The sequence below is a fragment of the Merops nubicus genome, unplaced genomic scaffold (genome assembly GCF_000691845.1).
Source record: "Merops nubicus isolate BGI_N331 unplaced genomic scaffold, ASM69184v1 scaffold32260, whole genome shotgun sequence".
NCBI lineage: Eukaryota > Metazoa > Chordata > Aves > Coraciiformes > Meropidae > Merops > Merops nubicus.
In genome coordinates, this window is record NW_008581413.1 from 14,124 (window position 1) to 40,752 (window position 26,629).

The 26,629-nt window shown below is 36.4% G+C and overlaps 1 protein-coding gene across 1 annotated transcript; it reads left to right on the plus strand.

Moving 5' to 3' along the window:
* Window positions 1–818: 818 nt before the first annotated feature.
* Window positions 819–26,562, plus strand: KLC1 (kinesin light chain 1). The gene is made up of 15 exons (XM_008949905.1): window positions 819–1,079; window positions 3,548–3,778; window positions 5,646–5,724; window positions 7,663–7,888; window positions 8,409–8,496; window positions 9,204–9,305; window positions 9,953–10,126; window positions 10,272–10,371; window positions 11,252–11,301; window positions 11,407–11,474; window positions 12,979–13,087; window positions 16,562–16,723; window positions 21,754–21,884; window positions 24,965–25,031; window positions 26,440–26,562. The coding sequence occupies exons 1-15, from the start codon at window positions 819–821 to the stop codon at window positions 26,503–26,505; spliced, it is 1,914 nt and encodes a 637-aa protein (XP_008948153.1). The 3' UTR covers window positions 26,506–26,562.
* The last annotated feature ends 67 nt before the right edge of the window (window positions 26,563–26,629 follow it).

Genomic DNA, 26,629 nt, shown 5'->3' on the forward strand with positions numbered 1-26,629 from the left:
GTTTACAAATCAGAAATTTGCTAGCCTTAATGTAGAGCATGAGGTACCCGCAACACAACACAACGAGATGTTTCTTTCAGGGGTTGTGTTTTCCAAACCATTTTTCCAGTGTGAAACAGCTATTGCAACTTCATCAAAAGATCTTCATCTAGCCCTTTAGGCAGTGACATCTGTGTGTAACTGTAGAGTTGCAGTAACGAATGCTAAATAATCTTAGAGGGTAGCTGTTATTTTCAGAGTATGTAGTGATAAGAGCTTTTGCTTCCCATGGAAGGAAGAGCCATCTTTATCCTTTTCTTACTGAAGAAGGATGATTTTTCTCATGATTAATTGATCTACCCTTTGAGAGGGTTGGGTGGTATTTCTTCAAATTCTTCGAGCTCTTATTTTGTGGATGTTTGTAAAGATAGTTGTAGGTCAGTGGAGTCTGCAAATAGCTATATTTTTTACAGTATGTCTTTTGTACATCAGTTAATTTGCTTTTGCACAAACCAGAATCCTGGATATCCAGCCCTATTCTTCAACGCTTGTTAGAAATTATTCTGCCATGTTGTATGTATTTTATTTTCTGTTGTTGTTTAGCTTATGAATTGGTGTTAATATTAAATCTGGAAACAGAAACTGGAAAACTTGAAATGCTGTTCCAACTCAGGACTTGAAATACTGTAAAAGTTCTGCAAAAATATAGTTGCATTCTGAATATATATTACAAATTCAGATATTTTAATGACTTCATAAAACAAGGCTTTTTTCGAGTTAAGTTTATTTAATTGTTTATTTCTAGTTTTGGATTAACTAGTGTACTCTTCCATTTTAGAATGTATGAAAACATGTCCACAATGGTGTATTTAAAGGAAGAGAAGTTGGAGAAGCTTACTCAAGATGAAATCATTGCCAAAACTAAGCAAGTGATTAATGGACTAGAAGCACTGAAGAATGAACACAATTCAATTTTACAGAGCTTACTTGAAACACTGAAATGTTTGAAGAAAGATGATGAAACTAATCTGGTTGAAGAAAAATCAAACATGATTCGAAAGTCACTGGAAATGCTGGAGCTTGGCCTTAGTGAAGCCCAGGTAAATAGCAGTAGACGTGAAGCATTTCACACTCGGGGGCTTTACATTTGCCTTACTTACTAGTGATGTGCTGGGACACTGACATCATTATTGTACATTAAGGAAAAAGACTGCTCATGGAGGAGGATACTGTCAATCTTACTCTGTTACAGAACTAATTAAGCATTCAGTCATAAAGCGCTGAAGCTAGTAACTGAGCTCCTCTTTACTTCAGTGAGGCAGTTGCTCTTTTCTGTTTAGACTTTTCCATGGCATTAGACATGTGATGTTTGAGGAGCTCAAGAACTGAGCTTGGATATTTTAACTGTAAATTATTGCATAGGAATGTCTCACACACACACATGAATTTGCTTTAAACTTTGCTCTCTTCTGTTACTTTAAGTTCATGTATATAATCCCTTGATTCTGAGTTTCTTTGTAGTGGCTCATGATGCTCCTGGGGCTTAGGTATCTCTAATTTTACTGAAATAAAATTGAATCTAAAACCATTTTAAAATTAAAGAATTGAATACATAATTTGAACAACTTTCACTGATGCAATAAAGGAGGGACTATGAGCTAATTTCTGTGAACTCTCTTAGTCAATGAAGGTATTATCTGGAGAAGATGAGTGACAAGGTGCATGTTTAGTTGGCATGTCAGGAGAATATTTATAGCCCAACTTTTAAGGTATTTTATACTAAGTCAACTTGAAATGATGTGATGCATCACAGTCATCAGAGTGTTTGCAAAAGAGTTGAAAATGTCAATGAATTAGACCAATATAAAGCCTATTAATATAGTGCTAAACTGTGCTCAGTCTTCTCGTCCAGATCGAGCTGTTATTGTGTGATGGTCTGGAAGGCGTGTGCATTGGATCATGGTGAATTGAGGCCTGAAAGAATGACCCAGTATGGGAATGCCAAACTTCCTGGGCATTATGGTACAGACTGTCAGGGCTTAGCAGATTGTACAAGCCTTGGTCCCTTATACTGGAAGGAAATACTGGAAGACATATGGAATAAAATTGCAATAGTTGAGTTACCTTCAGTGGGTGTGTGTAGAAGATCTGAGAGTGAATGAGATGCTTCTCTCTCCTAACTTGGATGTGGTATTTGGACTCCAAAAAGCTAGTTGTGATTCTTGGTTCTGTGGGATTCAGCAGCCTCAACTGCAGATGTTACTGCCTTGCGTACCCCACGTTGTGCTTTGTGAACTGTGGTGGCGAGAAGCCAAGAAATCTGCATTTACTGCCTTTGTTAGGAAAGCAGTTACACTTCAAACTACCACTCTCAGACCTGATAAACCTACTCTTCCTGCATGCTTTGGATTGCAGCAACGTAGTGATTTTTTAAATTATTTACAAAATTTATAATAAGAGACATGGAAATACTTGATAGATGTTTGTGACATGAATGCAGGTGTGACATAAGTGTTATTTGCATGAAAATGAAACTGACACTGCTGTAGAAGTAAACAGACTTTTCTTTCAGTTAATTCTAGAGAGTTGGCTTACAGAGCATTTGAGTTTACCATTGTAGCTTGTACAATGTTGTTTGACTGTGTTGACTCAGTTATCACAACCTTCCTAAATGTACTTTCTGATGTTACAAGTGCCACTGTTTGAATAGGCAAAGTCATTTAAACTATTAACAATTTTGAAAATGTAAATAAGTAGGTGCTTACAAGGTGTGCTTCGTAGGCCTGCTGTCAGCTGTTCAGTGGGACTTTATGTACAGGGTGTAGGGAGAGTATCTTCTGGATGTGGTGCTTGGCTTTTACTTAGCAAGCTCCTTTTTCATTTCACTTTGCTCAGCAAAAACACCAATGCAAGTAGACTGCTTCTATGGCTGTCCTCTTTCTCTTGTCTATAATGTGAGTGTTCAAACACACTGAATGGCTGCACACTCAAGCTTATGATATGTATATATAAAGTGCTTATATAAATCCTGTGTTCGGTTGCACATTTAGATCTCAGTAGTATAATTGTTCCTTTTGAAGTATTATCGATGTGCAGAGGTGTTCATCCTTATGAAATGTAAGTATGTATATGGATCCTTTCCTGTCTGAAAGCTACTAAATTAGAACTCTGTGTTAGTTCTTAGGTTATTTTTGTGATGCTTCAAGTTAAGAGTATAAATGCTGCATTCCATGTTAGGAAAATAACCAGCAGAATTTCTATTTCAGTAATCTAAGCCCTAGTTATTAAAATTTTCAGATATTTTAAGATCACATGTAATCTTTAGGGAATTCTAAAACATTTTGACTTCTGATGTCGTTGTGGAAAACAATCATTAGTAGAGAGTTCCTCTAGGTTAATTCTGGTAAAAAAGTTTAGAGGAAAAGTGAGGACCAGATTTATAAAGAACAGAAAACTGACTGTTGACCAGATTTTACAGCTGATGTAGGCTTTAAATAATGATAGTTTTTAATGTTAAATACAAGACTGCATACCAGAGAAAGTATGTCCTGTGACACCTCCTTTTCAGGTAATGATGGCCTTGTCAAATCACTTAAATGCAGTGGAATCAGAGAAGCAGAAATTGCGTGCCCAGGTTCGTCGGCTGTGCCAGGAGAACCAGTGGCTGAGGGATGAACTGGCCAATACACAACAGAAACTACAGAAAAGTGAGCAGTCTGTGGCTCAGCTGGAGGAAGAAAAGAAACATCTAGAATTCATGAATCAGCTAAAAAAATATGATGATGATATATCACCATCAGTAAGTAGCTGTACACTAAAAAGCACCTTACATTTACATGTGTTATAATTTGCCTGGTTACCAAGAAATGACAGATGCAAGCTTTTTACTTGTCTCTAACATCAATTTGTCATTAAAATGCTTACCTTGTACCACTATGACACAGATTGTGGGAAGATTCTGACAGTTCAGTTCTAAGAGAGTAGATGTTTTACTGTCTGTAGATAATAAAATATGAATGAGGATCAAAATCCATACTTAGTATCCTGTTAGCTTAGAAAAAAATGAAGAACTGAACCAAATCATCAGTGTGTAGCTTTTATATCTGTTGAGAACTTACACTAGGATAGGACATTATTGAATCCACTTTCTGGACCTTCTGCCAGACCTTCGGATGAGCTGCGTGATTTCAGTTGTGTTTAGCTAGCCCATTGTGTTACATATGCTTAGATTCGGAGAGAAAATGGATAAAATTTTAATTTACAGAAGTAACATAACTTAAAAAGATGACAGAATTATCTGCCCTTCTTGTTATCCTTTTATTTTGTTTCCTTAAGTTAGATGGCACGGTAGAGAAAGATCTCATTTTTTGCATGCAGACCTTCTCAGCTGTGTCTTGGAAAGAACACTTTTTCATAACCTTTTTTTTCAGCACCATAATGGTTGAAAATGTGCATTTAGTCATGCTTAACTGGCTGATTGACTAAATCCTTTTAACATACTGTGAGTAGCAAGTGTTGTTTTGGTCAGTTGCATGCGGAACTTTTCAGTGCTGTATGAGCTGGTATTTGTAGCAGAATATTGCCTGTTTAAAAAAGGGTCAGGAGGAGGGAGTATTGGGATTTTGACATGCTAACTGTTGAACTGTAATCTGCAGATGGCCTAAATAGCACCATTATTTGAAGCTTAATTGGCAAATAAGGTCAAAGTTAGTGAAGTATCTTTATAATTTCACTAACCATATGGACAGTCTCTGTTAGCCTTTGAAAATAGTTGTATATACTCAGTATGAGACTGGAAACAGCACACTGAAAATTATGAACTTTCCGTCTGGATCCAGCCCCATCAATCTGCTGTTTTTGCAAAGCACCCACTTTGCTGCCATTGAATGTGAATGCCAGCAGCAGCAGTTGCCTTTTTCTCATCTGTAGAAAAAAGTGTTGGATGGGGATCCAGAAAACTAGGAAAGTGTTCTGCTCCTGGAGTTTCTCCTTACTGAGATTAACATTTCTGAGAACTTCAGCTGTTTATATTGTATAGATACCACATTGAAAAAACAGGATTGAGGAATAATCTGTTTTATTTATATGATGGTGGGCTTTGGGATGATCATTGGAAGTTTAAAATGAATATACATTGTTGGATTGTGCAGAAATAATATGGTTCCAGATGGAGATTACTGGAGGTGAATTTCCTTCCTTACAGGTCACAATTGCAAAACGTGTTATTTGTGGAGAAGTTGAGTGCTCAAAAATGTAGGTCTCCTTATTCCTCTCCCTTGCCCATCTGCAACTGTGTTTATGACTAAAAAAGTACAGAGGCCAAATCTGCATGCAGTAGTGCTCACTCTTCACTGGGTACTTTCATTAGGTATAATGTCTGTAAGAATAGCAAATGTCTTCTTGTATGCTTAAATCAAAACTGAAATCTAGGAGACCTGGTTTCTATTCCTGGATCTTCTGAAGGTGTCCTGTATTGTTTTAGGGCAGAGTATGTAAATACATTGGAACATAAGACCCTCATAAAACTTCGATGAGAAATGTTATTCTGGTCAGTTCCAAAGTTCTGGATGTAGGATTTGCCTTTCACATTGCTGATTAAATGGACTATCCCTTTATGCCGTAGATTTAAGTGTAATAATTTATTTGGGTTTGGGGTTGTTCTACAGGAGGATAAAGATACAGATTCCACGAAAGAGCCTTTGGATGACTTATTTCCCAATGATGAAGATGACCAAGGACAAGGAAGTAAGTGTACTTCACATCACAATGTTGTTATTTATGCCACGCAGAGTATAAATATGCTCTTTACAGAAATTAATCCATGCTTGAAGCCCTGTGAGACACTGCAGGAGTGGTGAGTGCCTCTTCGAGAATAAGGTAACCATACATTCTGTGCATTGATATGTACAGAACTGCGACATAGCTTTTAAAAGAGAGTTTACTAGCTGTTGTAAAGTTCTTGGGACTGACTTGACTTCAGAATTTATACCACAGTCTTTCCTGTGGGCCTCATAATGGAAAAGGTTTGTTCCATGTGACTTAAGACAGATTCTGAAACATTGAAGCTTTTTGATGATCTGCCTAGATGGTGAATTCTGTTAATGACCTTTTTAATAATCTGATATAACTGATATAACATTTTGGGGCTGGTTTCAGTGTGAAGTCTTTCTTGTATAATCTTTTGTCCTTTGCTAAGGTTGTCTTCCTTGGGTTTACTGCTCATTCTAGATGTATTGTCTTTAGGTCAGAAGGGCTGATGAATATGCAGTGAAGTTTGAGATCAAAGTCTGGTAGTGTGATTGGAAGAAGCCAGTAACAGAAAAGCCTTGCTCAGTGAAGTGTGCTTTTTGTATCGGTGTAAAGCTGATATTATATAATTTATTGATATTGGAGTGTATATGCAGTGTGCTAGTAGTATAATGGTTCTTAGCAGATGTCTTCAGAACAGGTGCCTAAAGGGTCCCAGCTTTGTCACCAGCAGAGTTTTGGATTTCCTTGATGAGTACAAACACAAGGTACATAGCATTCTTGGTAGCAAGATAATGCTGTCCATAGTCAGCAATGGATGGAAGACTTCATTAAAGAGTTTAGATTGTTAGTGTTGACTGTGAACTCTCTCCTGAGTTCATTCTTGCTGCCCTAGAATTTTATAGTAGGAAAGTTGAATGGCAAAGCTCTCTATAAACCTGCATTAAGTCCATCTACCATATTTAGCTTTACAAAACTCAAAGGTGACGTGTCAGTAATTTCCTTGACTGCTAGGAAAAATACTGAAATGCTGCAGTGCTTTGGTAGTCAATGATTGTAGGTGTAGGCTTGGAGTAGTACAATGCCACTGCATAAAAAGGCCCCTGCCTGCTGTGAGAGGGTTTTTTGTTGGATAGAAAAAAGAGGAGAAAGGCCTGTGGCTGGAGCCCTTATCCTATGTGGGGCCTAAAATTTAATGAAAATAAGTGAGAGGGAGTTTTCTCTATCTTACAGGTGAAGAGAGAAGGAGTAGTAGATGTGAGGAGGGAGTGGGAGGGTGGGGGCTGCAACAGCCAAAGGTAAAGAGCTACTGGAAAATAAGTGGCTAAGCCTGAGGGATATTATGTAAAGCCTAAGGGTTGACAGTGGCTTTAACTCGGTGCCTTTTCTCTTGCAACTGTTATTTGTGGCATCCAGGGTGTTTTATTCTTTTACGTGCCAATCTTACGTCCTCCTTGGCATAGTAAACAAAGGGCAACAAAAGATTTCTATGCTTAGAGAAGGAGAATAAAGGAAAATTGACAAATCATTTGAGCCTTTCTGCAGGTATTTGACTTGTCTATGTTAATGTTCCTTTCCACAGGGAAACGTCGATATTTCTAAGTGCAATATTATCATATAATCTGAGAATTGTTGCTGAGCTAAAATAGTTTCCTACTTTCTTCATTGGTTTATTATGTTTGGCCCTTTGAGCTAATAGATATGTGAAACAGTATTAATACAATACTGGACAGAATAGGAAGACTAATATGGTCATATTTTCTCTGTCACTGTTCAAGACAGCATGACTGCTGTGAAGTATGTTCTAATGTTAATGCTTTGTACTGAAGAAATAAAACTCGGCGAGTCCCCTTTTGTGTCATTGAGCAGTAGTGTTAAGATGGTTTGGTTACAGTCATATGGTAACCAACTCAAAATCTTGTGCCTTTCTTTCAGTTCAACAGCAGCATAGCAGTGCAGCAGCTGCTGCCCAGCAAGGTGGCTATGAAATTCCAGCAAGATTAAGGACCCTTCATAATCTTGTTATTCAGTATGCTTCCCAAGGTAGATATGAGGTTGCTGTACCTCTCTGTAAACAAGCTCTTGAAGATCTGGAGAAGACTTCGGGCCACGATCATCCTGATGTTGCAACTATGTTGAACATACTTGCTTTGGTGTACAGGTTGGTATACTGACTCAGGTAAATATCAGTTAAATAGTTAATATTTGGCTATAACCTGTTAATGTTCAGACTACTATTTTTTTACTTTTCCACTCCATTTATTTTGTTTCCCTGTTTTTTTTTTTTTTTTTTTTTTTTTGAATTAAAACTCTCAAAAGAATCCTGCAATATTTGTCTCCCTATACTTTAAAAGTCAGACAAATTGCTGCATTTTTGCCTGTGCCTTTCCTTTGGCAGTGACACTGGTTTTGGTAGTAATTTTGGTTTTGTCCACTGAGGGGGCATGTCTTGCTTACCAGCTCGCAGATAATCTAGAGATATAAATTGGACAGCAGCAGTAGTACATGCTAATCCTCAACCAGCAAACGACTTTACAGTCACAGGTTTTACTTCCTCATTTCTGAATATATTGTCAGTTCTTTTGTACTAATATCTTCAGGCCATTACTGAAGTCAGTTTAGTTTTTATGACTTTTTTTTTTCTGAATGCCACATATTGATTATGACTCTTTAAAATTTAGAGACCAGAACAAATACAAAGATGCAGCAAACCTCCTGAATGATGCCTTGGCTATCCGCGAAAAGACTTTGGGCAAAGATCATCCAGCGGTTTGTATACACCCAATATCGTATTTCTGGTGGTTTTACACTGAATTTTTTTCAACTCATTCTAATGTTAAACTCAACAGGAAAGTTTTTAAGACCTGGCTTATCTCTAAGCAGTACAGGTAGGCAGCCACAATGTAGCATTCATCTTCTCTTAAATATATAGTAGAAGTACCTTTTGAGCATTGTATTCAGTGCTGTTTCACCACAAATGACTTGCACATATTTGATTTTTGGATTGCATGGATTTTTCTATGGGAAATAATTTGTGAAGAAAGATTTTAATTTTCTTACTCAAATCACTTATATTAATCTCAGATCTAAGGGATACTTCTGATTTTTGTTTACTGTTTCTTTTAAATGAAACATAAATCAAGCTTTTGTACTTAATGTTTAAAATTTATGTGGTATCTCACTTCATGTAGCCTGTGGGGAGCAGGGCAGCTCTTTGTGCAAGAGGAAGGTATGAAGAAAACTTATGCACTAAATGACACTTCCACAAATGATGCAAAAATATTTCATGATTTCATTTTCTCCTTTCCCTGTGTATGTATGTATTCAATAATAATTATGTCTTCATTTGAAAATTTCAAGAAGTTTACCGTGTGCATGGAAGATTTGAAAACACCAATGTATTGCAGATTTGTTCATTTATCAGGTATTTGTATCAGTAAATTCCAGTGTAATGAATAGTTCTCTACTGATGACAGGTGGCAGCAACTCTAAACAACCTTGCAGTACTTTATGGTAAACGTGGAAAGTACAAAGAAGCTGAACCTTTGTGTAAGCGAGCTCTGGAAATCAGAGAAAAGGTATGAGTAAAAGAACACAGCCTTTGAATTAATTTTTTGAGGGAGAAGGCACAGTTAAACACTTTTACTTTTTTATGTTTGGGTTGGTTAGATCTGCCAGATAAGCCACAGAGTTAACAATGCCCTTGTAGCTAGCAGTGTCTGAAATTCAGAACAGTAGTAAATTCCAGTAGTCCTATGGAGCTGCTGGAGCACTCAGGGTATATTCTAAATTCTGTGTTTTGTAATTAAATTTCTTTACCTTTTTATCTCCCCTTTGATAATTAAGTAATCTTTCATTCGACAAGAGCGTTGGAATTAAAAATGATCATGAAAATTTTAAAGTTGATTACTATGTGGTTATTTATTCTAGTCCATAAGATTGAATGCCTGCATCTTCAGGCTTTGTATAATACGCTGCATGTAATTATTATACTACTTAAATTATTCCTGTTATGAATAGTTCTGCAGCATTTTCAGTTTGCAGTAGAATTGAGTAATTTTCACGTCTTTCAAATTCAGATTTTGCTTTTGTCATCTTCCTGTTGGCTTGATGAGGAATAAAATCTAATGGGGTATTTTTAACTGATGCATTTCTAAACCTTGCTGTGATGATTGGAGGATGTTTTAATACAAGGTATTTGATTAATTTTATTTAATTTTTTTAGGTCCTGGGGAAAGATCACCCTGATGTTGCCAAGCAATTAAATAACTTGGCTTTACTGTGCCAGAACCAGGGTAAATACGAGGAGGTTGAATACTATTATCAGAGGGCACTGGAGATTTACCAGACTAAGCTGGGACCAGATGATCCAAATGTTGCAAAAACAAAGAATAACCTGGTAAGCCTTTTGTAAAGTGAATCTAAGAAAAAGTAAAATTTGCTGATTAATTGAAGTGCATTTTTATTCAGCATGTATTGTATTTATTATTTATCAAGCTATAAAACACTGTGCTGATATCTTTTGGGGGTTATTTTCTTTTTAGGCATCCTGCTATCTAAAACAGGGCAAATTTAAGCAGGCAGAAACTTTGTACAAAGAGATTCTTACTCGTGCTCACGAACGAGAATTTGGCTCTGTAGACGGTAAGAAACTGAATCCCTAGATTTGAATGCATGCTTCATTTTTGTGGTCATTAGGAAGTAAAATCTACAGAAAATTAATAGTATCCTGATTAAATTTGTTGTCTGCTTGAGGTGGCTTTAAAGTGAGATTATAGAGGTGTTGAAATCCATTTCGTCATAAGAAAGCGTTTAGATACAGCAGTAATGTTTGATTCCAAAGATAAGTTTCTCTTACGTGAGGTAGACTTGGTAGGTTTATGTTTTATGGATTGTATTTCTGGCATAATCTATCTTACACTCAAACAAATCCATTTTTTTAATTTTTACAGAGGCAGAAAAATGTTTGTCACTTTCCAATAGTAGGAGTGAGGTGGTGCAGGATTTTTAATGATATAATAAATACATTGTTCATGTGAGTCCTCCATTAATTCATTTGAAGAATGGGGAAAATACCTTTAAACTGTGAATTGCACTGTACATTGAAATCAAATGCAATTTTATCAACTGTAAATCCCAGTGAAGAATTTTCATTGCATTCCATGACAGTAGCATATGCACAACTTCGTAGATACCAAAACAGTTGTTATGATAAAAGAAATAAATGTGTGTTTACTAGCACTGGACTGGGCATGTGACAAATTGATGGCAGCATATTGTCTTTAAAGCTCCTCAGAAGTAAATGTTTCTAAGCTCAGATAAGAAAGAAGAAAGAATTGTAAAACTGTAGAAGAGGTGCATGTTTTGTCTGCTGCTTGTAGTATGGACAGTAAGGGTTTTTTTTTGTTTGTTTGGTCTTTGTGGTGATAATAGTGTAATTCCCTGGTTCACAACTTAATTTCAGAAGGGTGACAAACATTTTGTGGTTTTGTGCTTCTATAAATATTTTCTTCTGTTTCATCAGATGAAAATAAGCCTATTTGGATGCATGCAGAAGAAAGGGAAGAGTGCAAAGTAAGGCCAATGTCATAAATCCTTTTTTGGTGCTTTTACTTATTTAAGTTATAAATTAGTGATTTTTCTTTCTTCAATGTAACTTTTTTTTTTTTTTTTTTTAAGGGAAAGCAAAAAGATGGCACATCTTTTGGAGAATATGGTGGCTGGTACAAAGCTTGCAAAGTTGACAGGTGGGTAATTTCATTACAGGATGAACAACACAGCAATACCCAGTATTCTGAAATGTCAGATTAAAGCACGTTTAGAAATGAAACCAAACAAGCTGCTTACTTAGGGTTAGAAAAAATATACTATTAAAAATTCAGGCCCAAAGACTGGATTTCAGGAGTACAGTAGGGATTTTCAAGTGCTGAGGCTGTTTATAACCTAGACTAGTTAGATCTGTTAAGTGCTGTAAAAATTCACCAGCTCTGTTCTTGGCAGTCCTTCACATGGAAGCCTCGGTCACCTTTCTTTCCTTGTATACTGCTGGTTGGCATGCATGCTCTCCCTTCCCCAGCAAGGCCTCTAGAGAGGACCAGAAGCAAAAAGGAGACTGTGCAAATAACTGAGCCTGGAGTTTTCTAGCTGGTGCACAAAAACAAAGTTCAACTGCCACAATTCAGCGTTATTTAATTTTCTCAAGTGTGAAGAATGGAGTTCTGTGTGAATAGAAACATATACTTTACCATGGAAGAAGAGTAACAAGGACTTTAACTTGGATTATATTTGGTGAATTTATTTTAGTTTGCTTTAATTTTGTTCCTTAACTGCGTTTTTTTTAATGTGCAGGTGTTACAATGTAGGAAAAAACCTGCACCTAGTACTAATAATCTTCAGTGAGGGTTTTTTGTTTCTTCAGTGTTTGAAACCTTGTATTTAACAAGCAAGAGAACGTTTGTACTGTTGAAATCTGATGGTTTTTCTCCGTCCTGAACTCTGGATGCAATATGTTTTGGTGGTTTGTTTTTCATGTATGGGTTCATTCTAATGCATGAGGAAGTCTTTTCTCTGCTGTTACTGGAGCAAAACATAATGCAACAATACTGTGACTGATCTAATTATCATTGTGTCATTAAAACAAAAAAAATGTGCACATTCCATTAACAAGTCTCATACTCCAACAAGATTCCCCTCCCCCCGTTGTTCAAGAGTAGTTTGAATGCACAGAAATCAAAAATGGGTATGAAGTAAAAGCTGATGAAAGGAACTGTTAATTTGTTCTGTGACTAACACATGCTACAGCAGTGGTGACTGCATGCATGAGTAAGCATACTTGTCTGGAAGCTTCACAATTATTCAGGTGAATACTCATATTGAACTAAATTTTCACCTCAAGATGTGTCTGAGAAGTGCAAGGATACAGCACTCCAGTTTTCCTTTGAGTAGGTCTAGAGGCTAGTTACTAACTCCCAGTTACAGGGCTGTTGACTACTCATAGTGTGAGCCTTTAGTGCACTTGGAAAAACCTGTTAACCCCTTTCAATGTACATGAAGTACAGCACAGTATGAGATTAAAAAAAAAAGTATGAGGTAAAAATGGAACAATCTCTCCAGAGAGACTTGCTAAATAATTACAAAAAATGATAAATACTATATTAATTTTTTATTAGTTTGTGAATTGAGCAGCTTAGTGTGTGTATGTGTAAAAATGTATATATTTTTTTAATGTGAAAATTTTCTTTCTTTAAATAGTCCAACAGTAACAACTACCTTAAAGAACCTTGGGGCACTTTACAGACGACAGGGCAAATTTGAAGCTGCTGAAACATTAGAAGAGGCAGCAATGAGATCTCGTAAACAGGCAAGTATGAAAATTTGCCTTAGTGTTATTTCTGCATGATGCTCATGTGGATTTTCAGCCTCAGGATCTATCTTACATGCAGAATATTTAAACTTCTGGCTATTTAGTGTGTAGTGCCTGATGTCATGCTCTAATTTCAGTTTGAACAGGTAATAAACTGATAACATCTTAACGCTTGCAAACTGGGTAATTGTTAGGGCAGTGGCACCATGTACCAGGAGCATGGTTCAAATTTGGGGTGAAATTATGTGGCAAGTAGAAGAAGAGAAGACAGAGTGCTGGCCATCAGTCCTAAGTTGGCTACATGCCCTGGGAAGGAGACTAAAAAAAAACTGCTGATAATCTACTTTGCCAGTAATGCTGTTCTGTTTTTAATAAGGAGCCATCAAACTTACAGATGTCCTGTTTCTGCATACAGCTGGCTGACAGGTGCAGACCTTTAGAAGACCATTAGAGATTTATTAGTTGCTGTTTCTGTTACTTTTGCAAACGGATGGGATGGATGCTACTGTTTAAGGGGGGACTATTATTCTTTTAATGTGGAGAAGTTCTGTGCTGTCTCTGTGCTCTCAAATGTGCTGTTCAAGTAACCCTTTCTCCATCTTAGAATGTGGGAGAGAGTTTGGTTTTGTTAGGGTTTTACTGGCTTTTTGTTCTTCCTTTCCCTTTTGAATGACTTGATATAATGTCTTTTTATAAAAGTACGTAAGAATGGACAAGTAAACATGGCTTGTCAGTAAGAGTTAAAATGCAAAGCAAATTAAGAAAAAGTGAAGGAAAAAAGTTTACTTTTAATTTAATTTTTACGCAATACTAAATAAGATTGGGCAGTTGGGTTGGTTTTGTCTGTTTTTCCAGAAGTGATTTGTTTGGTGCTTTTTTTTTCCTTATAAGTCCAAAATTCTAAACTCAACTTCTAAATTCAGCTAAACTGACTTAGACGACGGACTGTATCTTTGTCAATAATGCACTGGCTTTTATTGGTTATACTGATGTGAACTTGTATTTTAAAGAATTGTACTGCAATGTTTAATGTATATAGAAGCAGATTTCAGGAAAAGGGAGAGAGCAAAAAAGTTCCTGGCAAAACCATCACATTCTTCTAGTGAATTCAGCAACAGTTTCCTTTGATATAAGTTGGCTTAATATCTTTCTTCCACAAAAATGATGGAAAACTTACAAGTATTTGCCAAATAAATGGAATGAAACTGGTAAGAGGAAAGTATGAATCTGGGATAAAAGTTCTTCAGAAAGGAAAATTCAAGGGTTGGGAGAAATTGTAGATACAGGTAGTTTTACTGAGGATGATTTTCACATACCTTTACTGAAGGTTCATTTTTGGTGTGTCTCATTCAAATGTAATTTGAAGATAAGAAATGAACAGGCACTGCTTCTTAACATGTTTGCTTTAGTTCTTAGTTTTACTGTTGCCATTACACATGATAATTTCTTAGTGTGAACAGATACAACCAGGATAAATTGCATAATATAATACTGATAAGAAGACTGGAAGAAAACTTAGCATGTAATTATGTTTGTTTTTATCTTTTTAATATTACAAAAAGTAAAATGGAGCACCATCTTTTCCAGTTCAAATTTTTGCTGGGAAGGTTGGAATCGATTATTTGGCAATTAAGGATGAGAGGATCTTGCTATTGGAGAAGTCTCTTTTAGGGTCCCCATTTAGTCAACCTACTTCTAGATTCCCAGTACCTCTGCAAGAGCTGTTCCTTGTCTCCATTTTCCATAGTGCTTGCTGGAGGCTTGCTGCTGCTGCTTTATTTTCGTTAAGCATGCTTCAGATTTTCTTTGGTGCATCATATACCACCTACACCATTATACCATAACTTATCACGTTTCTTACAGCACTAGATTTGGACATGTAAGAAACAGTACTGTTACTAGCAGCCTTTAACACTACCATTCTGGGTCATAAAAGTAAAGGAGGACAGACAGGGATAATGCGTTTCCCCTTTTTGAGCTGGAAGCAAAGAGGTGGTTTAGTTTACAGGTGTGGAAGGGCATCAGTCCTTCACAACTCTGTTTTCCTTCACATGTTTTGTTTGCTTCAGCTCCTGGGATCTATATCTCAGATTTTTGAAGACCAGTGAAGGTCTTTGGCCTTCATCTTGCATGACAGAATCAAACCAACTGGGAAGGTGCAGTTCTCTGTCCGTTAGTTGTTGTTATTTTTGTTTACATGTGAGGTAAATGAGAGACAATAGCTTTGGAACAGAGCCTAGAGTCTGTGTGTGATCACTTCCAGAGTGGTGACTTTAAATAATTTTGGTTTTCGTGTTCTATGCTGATAAAGGGGTTGGTGCAAAAGCCATTTTGAGCCAATGTGCGTTCCTCTACTGTCTGAGAGCTCCAGCCACTCTTCTGCCCCATATGAGATCATTGTATGTTGGTCTTGTGCTTCCTTGTGTGTCAGATTCCATTAGGGAGGACTGTTCTGGTCTTCAGTTAGTGAAAAGCAGCTATATAGGAACCAAGAACCTGATTTCTCTATGCCACAGCTTTAGTTCTTATCCATGCACTTTTAAGTAGAATTTTGGCATGATTGTCGCTTTCTGTTTTGTGATGGACTTTATGGATTTGTCACGCGAATCCCTGGCTGCATTTGCTGATAATCCTGCACAGTGAAACATGCAGAATATTCTCTTCGGTGTAGGGCATCCATCTGGGGTCTCCTCCCATCAGCAAATGCAGTTTATGATGTAAAGCAGGTTTATTATAAAGAAAACAAAACTGAAAATAAGCATGATTTAAGCCTTGTTACTTTCTAGCTCTTCTGTTTGAGATTTTGCTTTTACTTTTAGTGCAGGGTTTTCATGGAAGGTATTTTAGCACTTTTAAGATATTTAAAGGATTGTTTAGTAGTTGATGTGCATTCTTTAACACAAAGTAAGCATACTTTATTGACCATATGTGTAGCCCATTCTATTATAAGCTTATTTTCGATTTGATTTCTTTCTGAAGGATAAATTACACTCCTGTGCCAAGTGCCATTATCTCAATATTTTTAACTAACAGAACCTGTGTCTTAGGTATTAGATAATCAGACACCTGCTCCATTCTTTCCAAAGGTGGGTGAATACTGCACCATTTGATAGGTGGAAAACTGAGAATTGCATTGACTGTTCATGACCTAGAAATTGCTTAACTAAAGCTGGTGGCCAGTTGGTTTCAGGTAAGTGGCATGAACACCATGAGGCTTTGACAAGTGGTAGGGAAGGAGGAAAAGAATGGCAAGTCACTGAATTCTCCAACTACCAGAGTGTCCATCCACTTCACGCTGTGCCGGTTCCTGCAGTGTATAAAGGGCGACTCGTCTTAACTGCCCTCCAGAGCAGAGGCGGGGTGATGGAGTTACGGGTTGGCTGGGCTTCCTTCATGAGACGGTGATCCTGTGTGAGCTGTACGCCAATACAGCTTGCAATAAAACCTTTCCCCGTTTTATCTGGTTCTCAGGGTCTTGACAATGTTCACAAACAGAGAGTTGCCGAAGTGCTGAACGACCCTGAGAGCATAGAGAAAAGGCGAAGCCGAGAGAGCCTCAATGCTGACGTGGTAAAGTACGAGAGCGGCCCCGACGGAGGCGAGGAAGTGAGTATGAGCGTAGAGTGGAACGGGGTAAGTACAGTACACAGTTGAGGCAAATAGCCTAGATCATTACCACCCTCACAAATGTGGTCGTCCATTCACCAGCCTATCATGTTTTCGGTAGTTTCTTGGTTGATCTACTTTGTATTTTGTTAATTTTGGAGAAACAATTAAGAAATGAAGATTAACATTTCATTTATCCTAACATAATGTAAAAAAAAAGTAATATTTTGAAATTTTTAAAACATCCTTTCTGTTGTCCCGAGCGGTGAGATTTCTTCAAGAATCCCAGGCAGTTGTACTTAACTCTGAGTTGTTTAATGCTGATTGAGTGTCCTGGTTATGGTCTGGTGTACAATTGTTTGTCAGTGGTTTCTTTTTACTGGTAGAAAATTTCTGGCAATTAACTTACTTTTGCTTTTTTCCTTTTGATACCATATTTCTCTGTATTTTAAATGTTTCTTGAAAAACACTGCATCTGTTGGAGTCACAAAGAACATTTGCTGTGGAGATGTATTAAGTGTTAATGATTTTAGAGTAAATTAAAGTGATCAGTCTAAAATAGTTCCAATCTACTTCTTATTCATTAGAGGAAAGAATGTAACTTCCAGCTGCTGTACGATCCATTTTCAGAGGCAGTTCTATCACATAACAGTGTGATAGTCACTTAACATTTCTTAAGTGAAATATTAATACCACTTTCCCACATTAGAATTTGACTGAAATCAGGGCTTGTTCTTCTTTGTTTCACATATATTGGCTGCACTTCGTGACACTGATTGTCATAAAGTAAAAACATACATGTAACGTGACTACATATACATTTTTCTAACTTTTGTTTTCCTTTAATTTGAAAGACAGTGCAAGCTTTCAGTTATTGATGTGGCTTACATAGTTGTTTGCTTCTGTCACCAGCTTTCCCATGCTTGATCCCATTGCTGGCAATGGGGTATGTGTTGCACTCTTAATTAAAACTAACTCCCGGCTGCAGTTCTGCTGAAAATACTCTGTTAGATTATAAATGTGGTGTTGCCTGCTTTTGCTGTATGGGAGGGGAAGTAGCCTACTTTGCAGTATTGAATGTTCTGAAGTTTCATTTCTCTTACAATAGCAATCTTTTTTTCTTTTTTTTTTTTTTTAGCCACATGAGACAAAGTTTAGCATTCCAAAGAAATCTTGATAAAACACATACTGCTTTAAAGGAGAATGTTCTTTCCGTCTATGCTTTTGTCTCTTTATTATTGTTTTCTTGGCATTGGTGTTCTCAGTGCCAAGACAGTCAATCAGCATCTATTGTGAATAATACTGCATCATTAATAAAGCCAAGTAAGGTTGGATAACTCTTTTTTTAACTCTCATTTTGCCCATTCAGTGTCAGAACTGTGTACTGTACTCCTCCTTTAATTTTTGCTGTACTTTGCATGACGAAATGTTCTAAACAGATTAAACTTTTTTTCTGTTATTGACATTAATTAAACGAGCATGCAGGTGTTGGATTGAAAGGGCCTTCTGTGGAAAAGCAATAGACAGTATTTCTAGGTCAATATCTGCACTGAACTCAGTGATAAAATTTGTGGATCTGGAAAATTAAATTTTTACCTCACAGGGCAAACACATTTTTCACTTTTAGTGTGCTGAAGTGGCATTGCTTTATTCTCATCTTCATTATTTCTTCTTTTCCCCCACTTAAGAGAAAGTATTTTGTATTACATGTGTTACATAAAGTGGGCAACTATCTCTCCCTCTACTCTCCTAGTGTTCCTATCCAGTGTTGTTCTTCCTTCTACTTTATATTGTGTAGGGTTTTTCACCCTCGTGTGCTCCCTCCAGACAAAATATTCTGATTCATAAAGTAGAGTAGAATTCCTTTTTTATCAGGCAGATACTTCTGTGGGCAGAGCCTGAAGAGAGGTCTGCCTTGTGCCTTTAACTTCTTCTGAAGTTGTCAAGCTTACTCATGTTCTTGGCTGTCAGAGAATAGGTGGCATTTATAAAGCAACAAATTTCAATGAAAAAAGTATATTGTAGTTAAGTCATGGCCATATGGAATGCAGTGGCTATTAAACATTGTATGTTTTGGTGTAATGTATTACATTCTTCCAAACAGAATGGAAATACCTATTGGAATTACATCTGGCATTAACTTTTATTATTCTAAACCACGTGCTTTGAAAAGACAAGCTTTTGGGCACATCAGTCTACTTCCAGGTGTGGAATGAAAGCAGCAAGTTCCACTGCTGCAGACTGGCTGGTAGGTGTTGCTCTTTGTTTAATAAGAAGCACGAGTGAGTCAGAGCAGCCTTGTAGCAGACAACTACAAAGTACAGGAGATGGTGAGGAGGCGTAAGCAAAAGTGATGAGGTTATTCTCATTCTGAGAGACAGAAACATTGGCAATTAAGCTTTACTGTAGATAGGGATGTTTGAATTTTTGTTTGTTTACACTCGATTTAGTTTTTGTTTTAAATCCTGAACTCATCCTTTAAAGGTGTTTTGTTAGTCAGTGTTTTACTTGGCATTTCAGGTTTTTAGTTCAGATTTGAAGTACCTAAAAGCTTGTCTGCTTATTCCTAATGTGCTAGTTAACATAATAAAAGTTATGCTCTAGCTACCAAATTTGTCTTGTCTTTGTTTAATTGAATCATTATTACTATTATAGCATCACTGATTTAAGACCATAGGAGTAATTGCCTTTTCACTGGTCTAACACTTCTAATTGGAATTTAGACTTCAGTTTATTCAATCTTGCAAAACCGAAGTCTGTTTTTTAAAAGTGTGAACAGTATATGCAGTTTAGTTTGAAACATAAATACCAGGTTAGATTTTGATCTTCTAATTGCTTGGTAGCAAGGCATTTTGCCATTTGCAAGAACATTTTTAATTATTGTTCATTCCATTTGCCAAAGGTAAAGGCTTTGCAAACCATTATCTTAAGACTATCAGTAGTGGTTTCTGTGCTGAACACTGAAAATGGGAAGCATGTAAATTGAACCACAGTTTACACTTAAAGGCAGATTCTTTCAGCTGCTTCATTGCATTATGCAAAGTTACAGAAGTTTCCACTTGGATAATACATATACACACACAGATATGTTTTAAAAAATACTCATGAGGTCAGTTGGATTCTGATTCTTTAAAGGCATGAACAGAATTTTGTCTGGAGATTAGGGGAAGATCTTTCTTCTTGCAGTTTTGTTTCAAGGAAAATTCCTGACAGAAGTTAAAGCTGAAATGAATGCACCTTGTTCTATTCCTTTCTTCTGTTGTTTATTTTTTTCCTTTTTTTTTTTTTTTGTGTCAATGTCAGCTGAAAAAAAGAAATCCTTCCTTTGTTTATGAAATGTCATACTAAAGCTATCCCTTCTTAAAGGTGCTTTTTATTTTATACAAAAGCAAACTTCAAGAATGTACAGCATCATTCATGCTCATTTATAAGTCACATGCTAGTTACGTAGGCAAAAGTGTATGCAGATATATACACTGTGTGTACGTTCTGGTAATTGCAAGGGCCTGCACTTTGTCCTAAGGGCAGTTCAAATACTCTGGAAAAAATTACTTTGAACGTGACCTAGAAATACTGTAAACATAACTGTTCAAAACTGAAAACTGTTGAATTTTTCCCAACAGTTTCATTTGATTTTTCTCTCTCCATTTCTGACAGGCCTAGATGCCTTTTGTGATTCTTATACTGTCTCCTGCATGACGGGCGTGCACCATCTTCAAGCTTTAACTTCTCTCTTCAGTACTGACTGCTGTGTTTTAGCAAACCCCTTAAGATTCTTGTCAGAGCTACACTTCCCTGTAAACTGGCCATTCCTTCAGTGCTGGTGTCTTTTTTTGGTTTTCTATTTCTGTACATGTGTAGCTTTGCCAGATATGTATCTAGTCATACAAAATGTTATTACAACCATTTGCTGTGTAATACGTTAGTAAAAAAAAGAAAAGAAAAAACAAAACAAGTAACAATGAACTTTATAAGTAGCTGTTCACTATGGAAAAAAAGGTAGTTAAAAGTATCACACAAGGTATTGCTGAAATGGCATGATGGTGATCTTTACATGAGAAAAACCCAGTAAAAGTAAGGCATGTTCTCCAAGTGCTTTAAAATGTATTTAGAGACCTATTACATGGTTAACATCAATATGGAACTCTGGATGTCTTCACTTATGGTTATTCTAAAGTAGCATTGCTGTTTAGTCTTTGTGTGAGATTTTGGCAATTATGCTTTTCTCTACTAATCTTGGTGTTCAGTGATTTGTGTATTTGTCTTTCTAACTTCTAATAAACTCACTCCAACTCAGGCCTCTGTCTTTGTCTGCTTAGTAGTACTTTACTTTCTTCTTTTACAATTCTTCTTTCATAATCACATAGGATTTCTATGAAGTAGGAAGTGGTCACTTCTAGTCTTACTAAACTGGTTGGTTTTTTTTTTTTTTTTTTTGAAAGTAAAATGTTTGAAAATGGAGTTGTGGTTAATTGGAAATTTCTTTGGATCAGCACAACAGTGTAAAACATGAGTGAATTGTATGAAAAATTAATTTCATCATGTTTTACATTTTGTTTGGTGAAAGTTAAAACGAAGCACAGGAATTTGACCATACATGTTTCTGATCAGAAGCATTTTTGCTTAAGGATTTTAGGATTAATTAAACGTGTTTACAAGGAGTGTAGATGTTTAGAAAGAATAAACCAGGTTTTTTTCTTAGACGGATGGAATGCTTTTGCTTGGGGCTTGTATTCTGTGAACCACAGTGTGCTCGTATGAAATGGTAACATGGTGATGGTGAAGGTGAATTATTTGACTCCTGTGGTGGGGTTTTATTAATTATTTTGTTATGGCTTAAGCATGTCTTCACATTTTAGAAATCTTGTTACAGTTTGGAAGGAACCTTTTTGTTCTGATAAAGTCGTAGCTGTACAGTATTACGTGTTTACGTATATGTACCAAGCATATACTAATAGCAGTAAAGAAAAAAAAAATCACCAGTGAAATGTTTGTGAGCCGGGTCTGAGGGAGGGCAGCAAACTCTTGCACTTTGACATGTGTCCGCTTTTTTCCAGGACGGCACTGGATCGCTAAAGCGCAGCGGCTCCTTTAGCAAGCTGCGGGCTTCCATTAGGCGCAGCAGTGAGAAGCTGGTTAGGAAGCTGAAGGGAGGAAGTTCACGAGACAGTGAACCAAAGAATCCAGGGTAATTATCTGTTCTTAGCTGTGCTCTTGTGCCCTTGTTCTGTGCCCCCACTGTAGCCTAGTGTAGTACCTCGGGCAGTGTTGTCTCCTCTGCTTAGCTAACTGCATATCACATAGGTTTCTATCCTAAGTAAAATAGGAAATAATTTCTTAAACTGACAATGAAAATTCTGTAACATCTGAGGAATTACATTTGCTTTTAAGAGTTAACTCCATTTTGTGTGTGTGTTTTTTTTTTTTTTTTTTTTACTGCTTTAGCCACTTGAAGAATAGAAAAGACTCATAGAATTGTCAGGAATTATTGCAAAATTCTCCTTTTCACACAGCAGTGAAGAGTAATAAACATTACTGATTTTTACAGTAAAAACTTGAATGTAGTAAACCCACAACTGGGTTTCTTGATAAAGCTATATGAAAATATTAAGTTATACGCATTTCTGTGGTATAAAGTGAATTACTGATGAGCCCTTCTTGGTTTCTATTTTTGGAAAACCCAGATTTCAGAGAGCAGAGGAAAATGAGGAAAAGCTTGTACCTAGTTGTGCATCTCATTAACATTTTGGCCTCAGTGAAGTCAGTGGTAAAAATAAAAATTTTAATGAATTTGACTTCTTGCTCTTTCCTATTTACCATATGATTATGGATTTAGATGTATGTTATATTTCTAATAAATGCATTAAAACATTCATCATTTATTGGCTGCTGCAGAGAAGCTGAAGTGTTCAGATGTATGATTTTTCTCAGCAGAACTTGTGGGTGTTTCCCCTTACCCCCAGCATAATTACTGTCAGTTTTGCAGGGCTTCTTCCCCTTGCTGTGGAAAATTTGAGCTCATTTAGTTGATAGGAAACTGTATGACAATGTGAATTTGAACTTGTGGTTTAAAACACTTAAACTGGAGAACTTAGAGTAACTTCTGGTGGAGCATATGATGTGGAATGAGGAATACTCAAATAGAAATACATTAATATCATAGCATGAAAGAAAGTCTTATTTCTCATATTCTTGCTTGATACAGGAGGTTGAAGAGAATAAAATGGAAGAATCATCAGGGAAATTGTTTCTTTAAAATCATGCAAAAGCCTTTTTGACAAAGAACAAGTATCTTAAGAACTGTTCTTTGAAACATTCGGTCCCTGAAGCACGGTATTAGTTCTTTATCATATTTCAGAATTCAGTTCTGTCATAATTTAACCTGGCTTAATTAGTGTTGGAATTATTTTTTTTTCTTTCACCTTAAAAATTTTGGTCATACAGTAGAGTAATTAATATTTGTAATTTAAAAGGTAAAAAAAGAGATCTTTCATTATTGCTATTACTCCTGCACCAGAAAAAGAACTGCATGCCATTGGTGCAGTCATGTTTATAACCTGGCGGGAATTAAAAGTGCATTTGCCAGACTAAAATGCTTACATATTTTGATTTAAAACCAAACAATGCAATGAACCAAAACAAAACCCAAAACATAAAAAAAATTCCACAAGCAAACTAGTATCTTATGTGTGATTAAAATATTTTTCTAATTTGCACTTCAGCAAGAAACTAAAAATACTTGTGTAGGTATTTACTGGTGGATTTTCAGTTTCCCTGTAGTGTTTTCTGTAAACTTTTATGCTCTTTTGAAGTGTTTTATATAACATTTTGTGTTTTGCAGATTAACTTACTTTGACTTCCCTATATAACCTCTGTTGTATGTTTCCTTGAATAAATGAGAGGTGCATACAATGCATGAATCCTTGCTTTGTTGTTGCTAACACTTATGTCAAATATTTTAAATTGTGTGCATTCTAGCTTTTGAAATGTTCAGATTTAATGCTAGGAAAACCAGCTTATGTTACGTGGCAACTGTTGCCTGTGTTAGTGTTTTGGTTTGCTTTTCTGCTAAGCCTCTTTATAGAAGCATTTAAAACTCATGCTTGACTTTGACTGTTAGTAGTCTTGCTTCAGTAGAAAGAAAAACTGGTTAATATCTAACGTGATCTGTATGGATAAACCTTTCCATGCTTTTGGAAGGCATTGGAAACTTTGCTTTGGCCAGTTGCCCCTGAAACTCTATGTAGCACTGCGAGATTAGGGCCTCCTTGTCTTGCAGATAGTTCATCAAATGTGTATTCAAAGCCCTCATTTCGTAGTTTTGAAATAGTTAAAATCCAAACAAATGTAGAACATTCTGAGTCATTTACAGACACTTTGGGATAAAGGACATCAGACATTCCTGTTGTAGTCACCATGGTAAGAATCTTGAGGCTAATCTTGACTTCTATTGCAAACACTTTAAAATAATTGTATTAAATTTTATATGTGTTTGAGAAACGTGGATAGATTCAGTCCTTTTCTCAAACAGCAGTATGTACTACTGTTAGTGCTATAATAATACTGTTATTTTGACTGTCAGTAGCTCCTGTGTAGGTGATTTTTTTTTTTTTTCTTCCTTACACTATCCTGGGGTTGTTGTTAGCACTGCTCAGAGCATTGTAAAGCCAGAAGCATAACCAGAGTTAATAGCAGCAACCATCTTGTTTGTTTCACTTTGAAATGTTTAAAATAAAAGATTTAAACATGGGTTTTTTTAAATAGATCCTGGAGACTTACCTAGGTGAGGCAGAAAGTACTAAACTAATGTTTGTTGTAGCTTTTGCAAGTTAAGTGCTGCCTGTGTGACAAACTTATTCATGTTTCACATTTTTTTTCCTAAACTGTTGGAATGTTTTGATGCTTTTGTAAGAAGCTGCATAAAATTGAAACTGATAACTAGTTAATTAAAAATCAGTGCTGTCAGTGTATTAATTTTATGCTTTAAAAATTGAGATTCTGAGTTGAATGAAATTGCCTGAAACTTTTAAGCTCTGAAGGAGCATGTAACTTTTTTTTTTTTTTTTCGTTTTATATGTAATTAAGAACTGAACATAAACTCTCTAAGTTATGTACTTATCTTGGAGGGTGTCCCTCAGATCAGTTTTGGGGCATTGTTAAAACTCCCTTGACTGTGCATTGCTCATTGTTATACTTGTGTTTTTAGAGCTGTCAGTTTTCAGCTATTCTGATTGGTTTATCCTTGCATGTTCACTGTCCTGGTTGCAGCATGAAGCGTGCCAGTTCTCTGAATGTTCTTAACATGGGTGGCAAGGCTACTGAAGATCATTTTCAAGTAAGAAGCCCTACAATACTCTTACAAAATTAGATGCCATTAGTAGGGTTTGAGATAAAAAGAATATTATTAATAATACACCAACGAACTCCTAGTGATTGGTAAGATCCTACTTCAGTAAGACGTTTCAAGTGTATGCTTAAGGCATCATTTGGTAACACTTTTGTGATTTATGCTTAATTTTAAGCAAGTGCTTCAGTCCAACCAGTAAAAAGCACTTGGCTTTTATGATACTGGGTAGTCTCTGGCTTTGGACCTTCCAACTATTGCAGTGGATACGAAACTTATGGAATCTTATATTCTTGTAAATGCTACTTAAAAATACAAGAATTTTTACAGCCCACTTACTATTTTTTACTTCAGCCCCTTTATTGCAAAGGGCCAAAGCATTTTAATTGCTGTACATTTTCAGATTTTCTTCAGCTGTTTCTGAGGTTGTACAGGAGCAGTCTCTAAAAGTTTGTCTGAGCTACGTTATGCTTCTGCTAATATAAAACCTCCTTATTTTGCTTCACTGTACATGGTGCACCCGATTGCTATTGCCCATGTCCTGTTTTCACCTAATAAGTCACTGTTGCTGATGTTGTCAATTAAGCTAGCAATGTTCTATGTTCTAAACACCGTCGTGCATTTTACTAACACGGTAACTGCAACTAATTGGAGGAAGATGAAATTGCTTCTGTACTAACAAAACTGTACATGAGGATCTTCATCACTGTTTGTCCTACAGTAGCAAGAAAGCCCAAACTGTATGGCTCCCATTTTTTCTGTTGAGTGGCGTAAAGGTGTCTTAACTCTTTTATCCCTAATTGAGTGTACTGCAGAGTTTTCTAGGGTGTGAAATGTATATTAATGTATAAAACTTGGATTAGAATGAAGTTCACACAAAAAAAAAAAGAAATCCAGGTTAAAGGATAATTCTTTGCAGCAACAGCAAAGATTTCAAAGGTTTCAAAATGCCGTGGCCCATATGCCCCTAAACTGGATCCCTAGCCAGAAGAGTAATTTATTGTTCATGTGTACACTGTGATACTAAAACTAGCTCTCACTTCTTGTAGTTTTGTAATTCGCCCACCATAGACAGTTGTGGCAGTTCCCATAGATGGGCTCTTTCTGGCAAGACCCGAGTCAGGATTGTAAGGGATATATGAGAGATGTGTAAGAGATAAGGGGTGTATTGTAAGGGGTGCATCGAGACATCTTTTCAATATTGCTAGTTGAAAGCTGGGGAGAAACATGTTTACTAGAATACAGGAAGTGTGCCCCTACCCACCACGAGCAAGGCCACTTCTCCATAGTTCCTCATATATATTTTTTGTTTGTTTGTTAAAGTTAGTAATTTTATCTGCTTGACCTATCTGGACATCTGCTTAATTTGTTTGTTTGTTTGTTTTTCCCCTTCACCCAGGAACGAAATAATTGTCTGACAGACTCGCGAGCTCTGAGTGTCAGTCATACTGACCTGGCGCACTGAGGCTCTTGGACAGAAGCTAGCTAATATTCCGTTGTGAATAAAGAAGCACTGAGACCTTCAAAACTTTGGTTCCTCATCATTATGTATAGGAATGCCCAGATTATAGATTTTTTTTTTTTTTTTT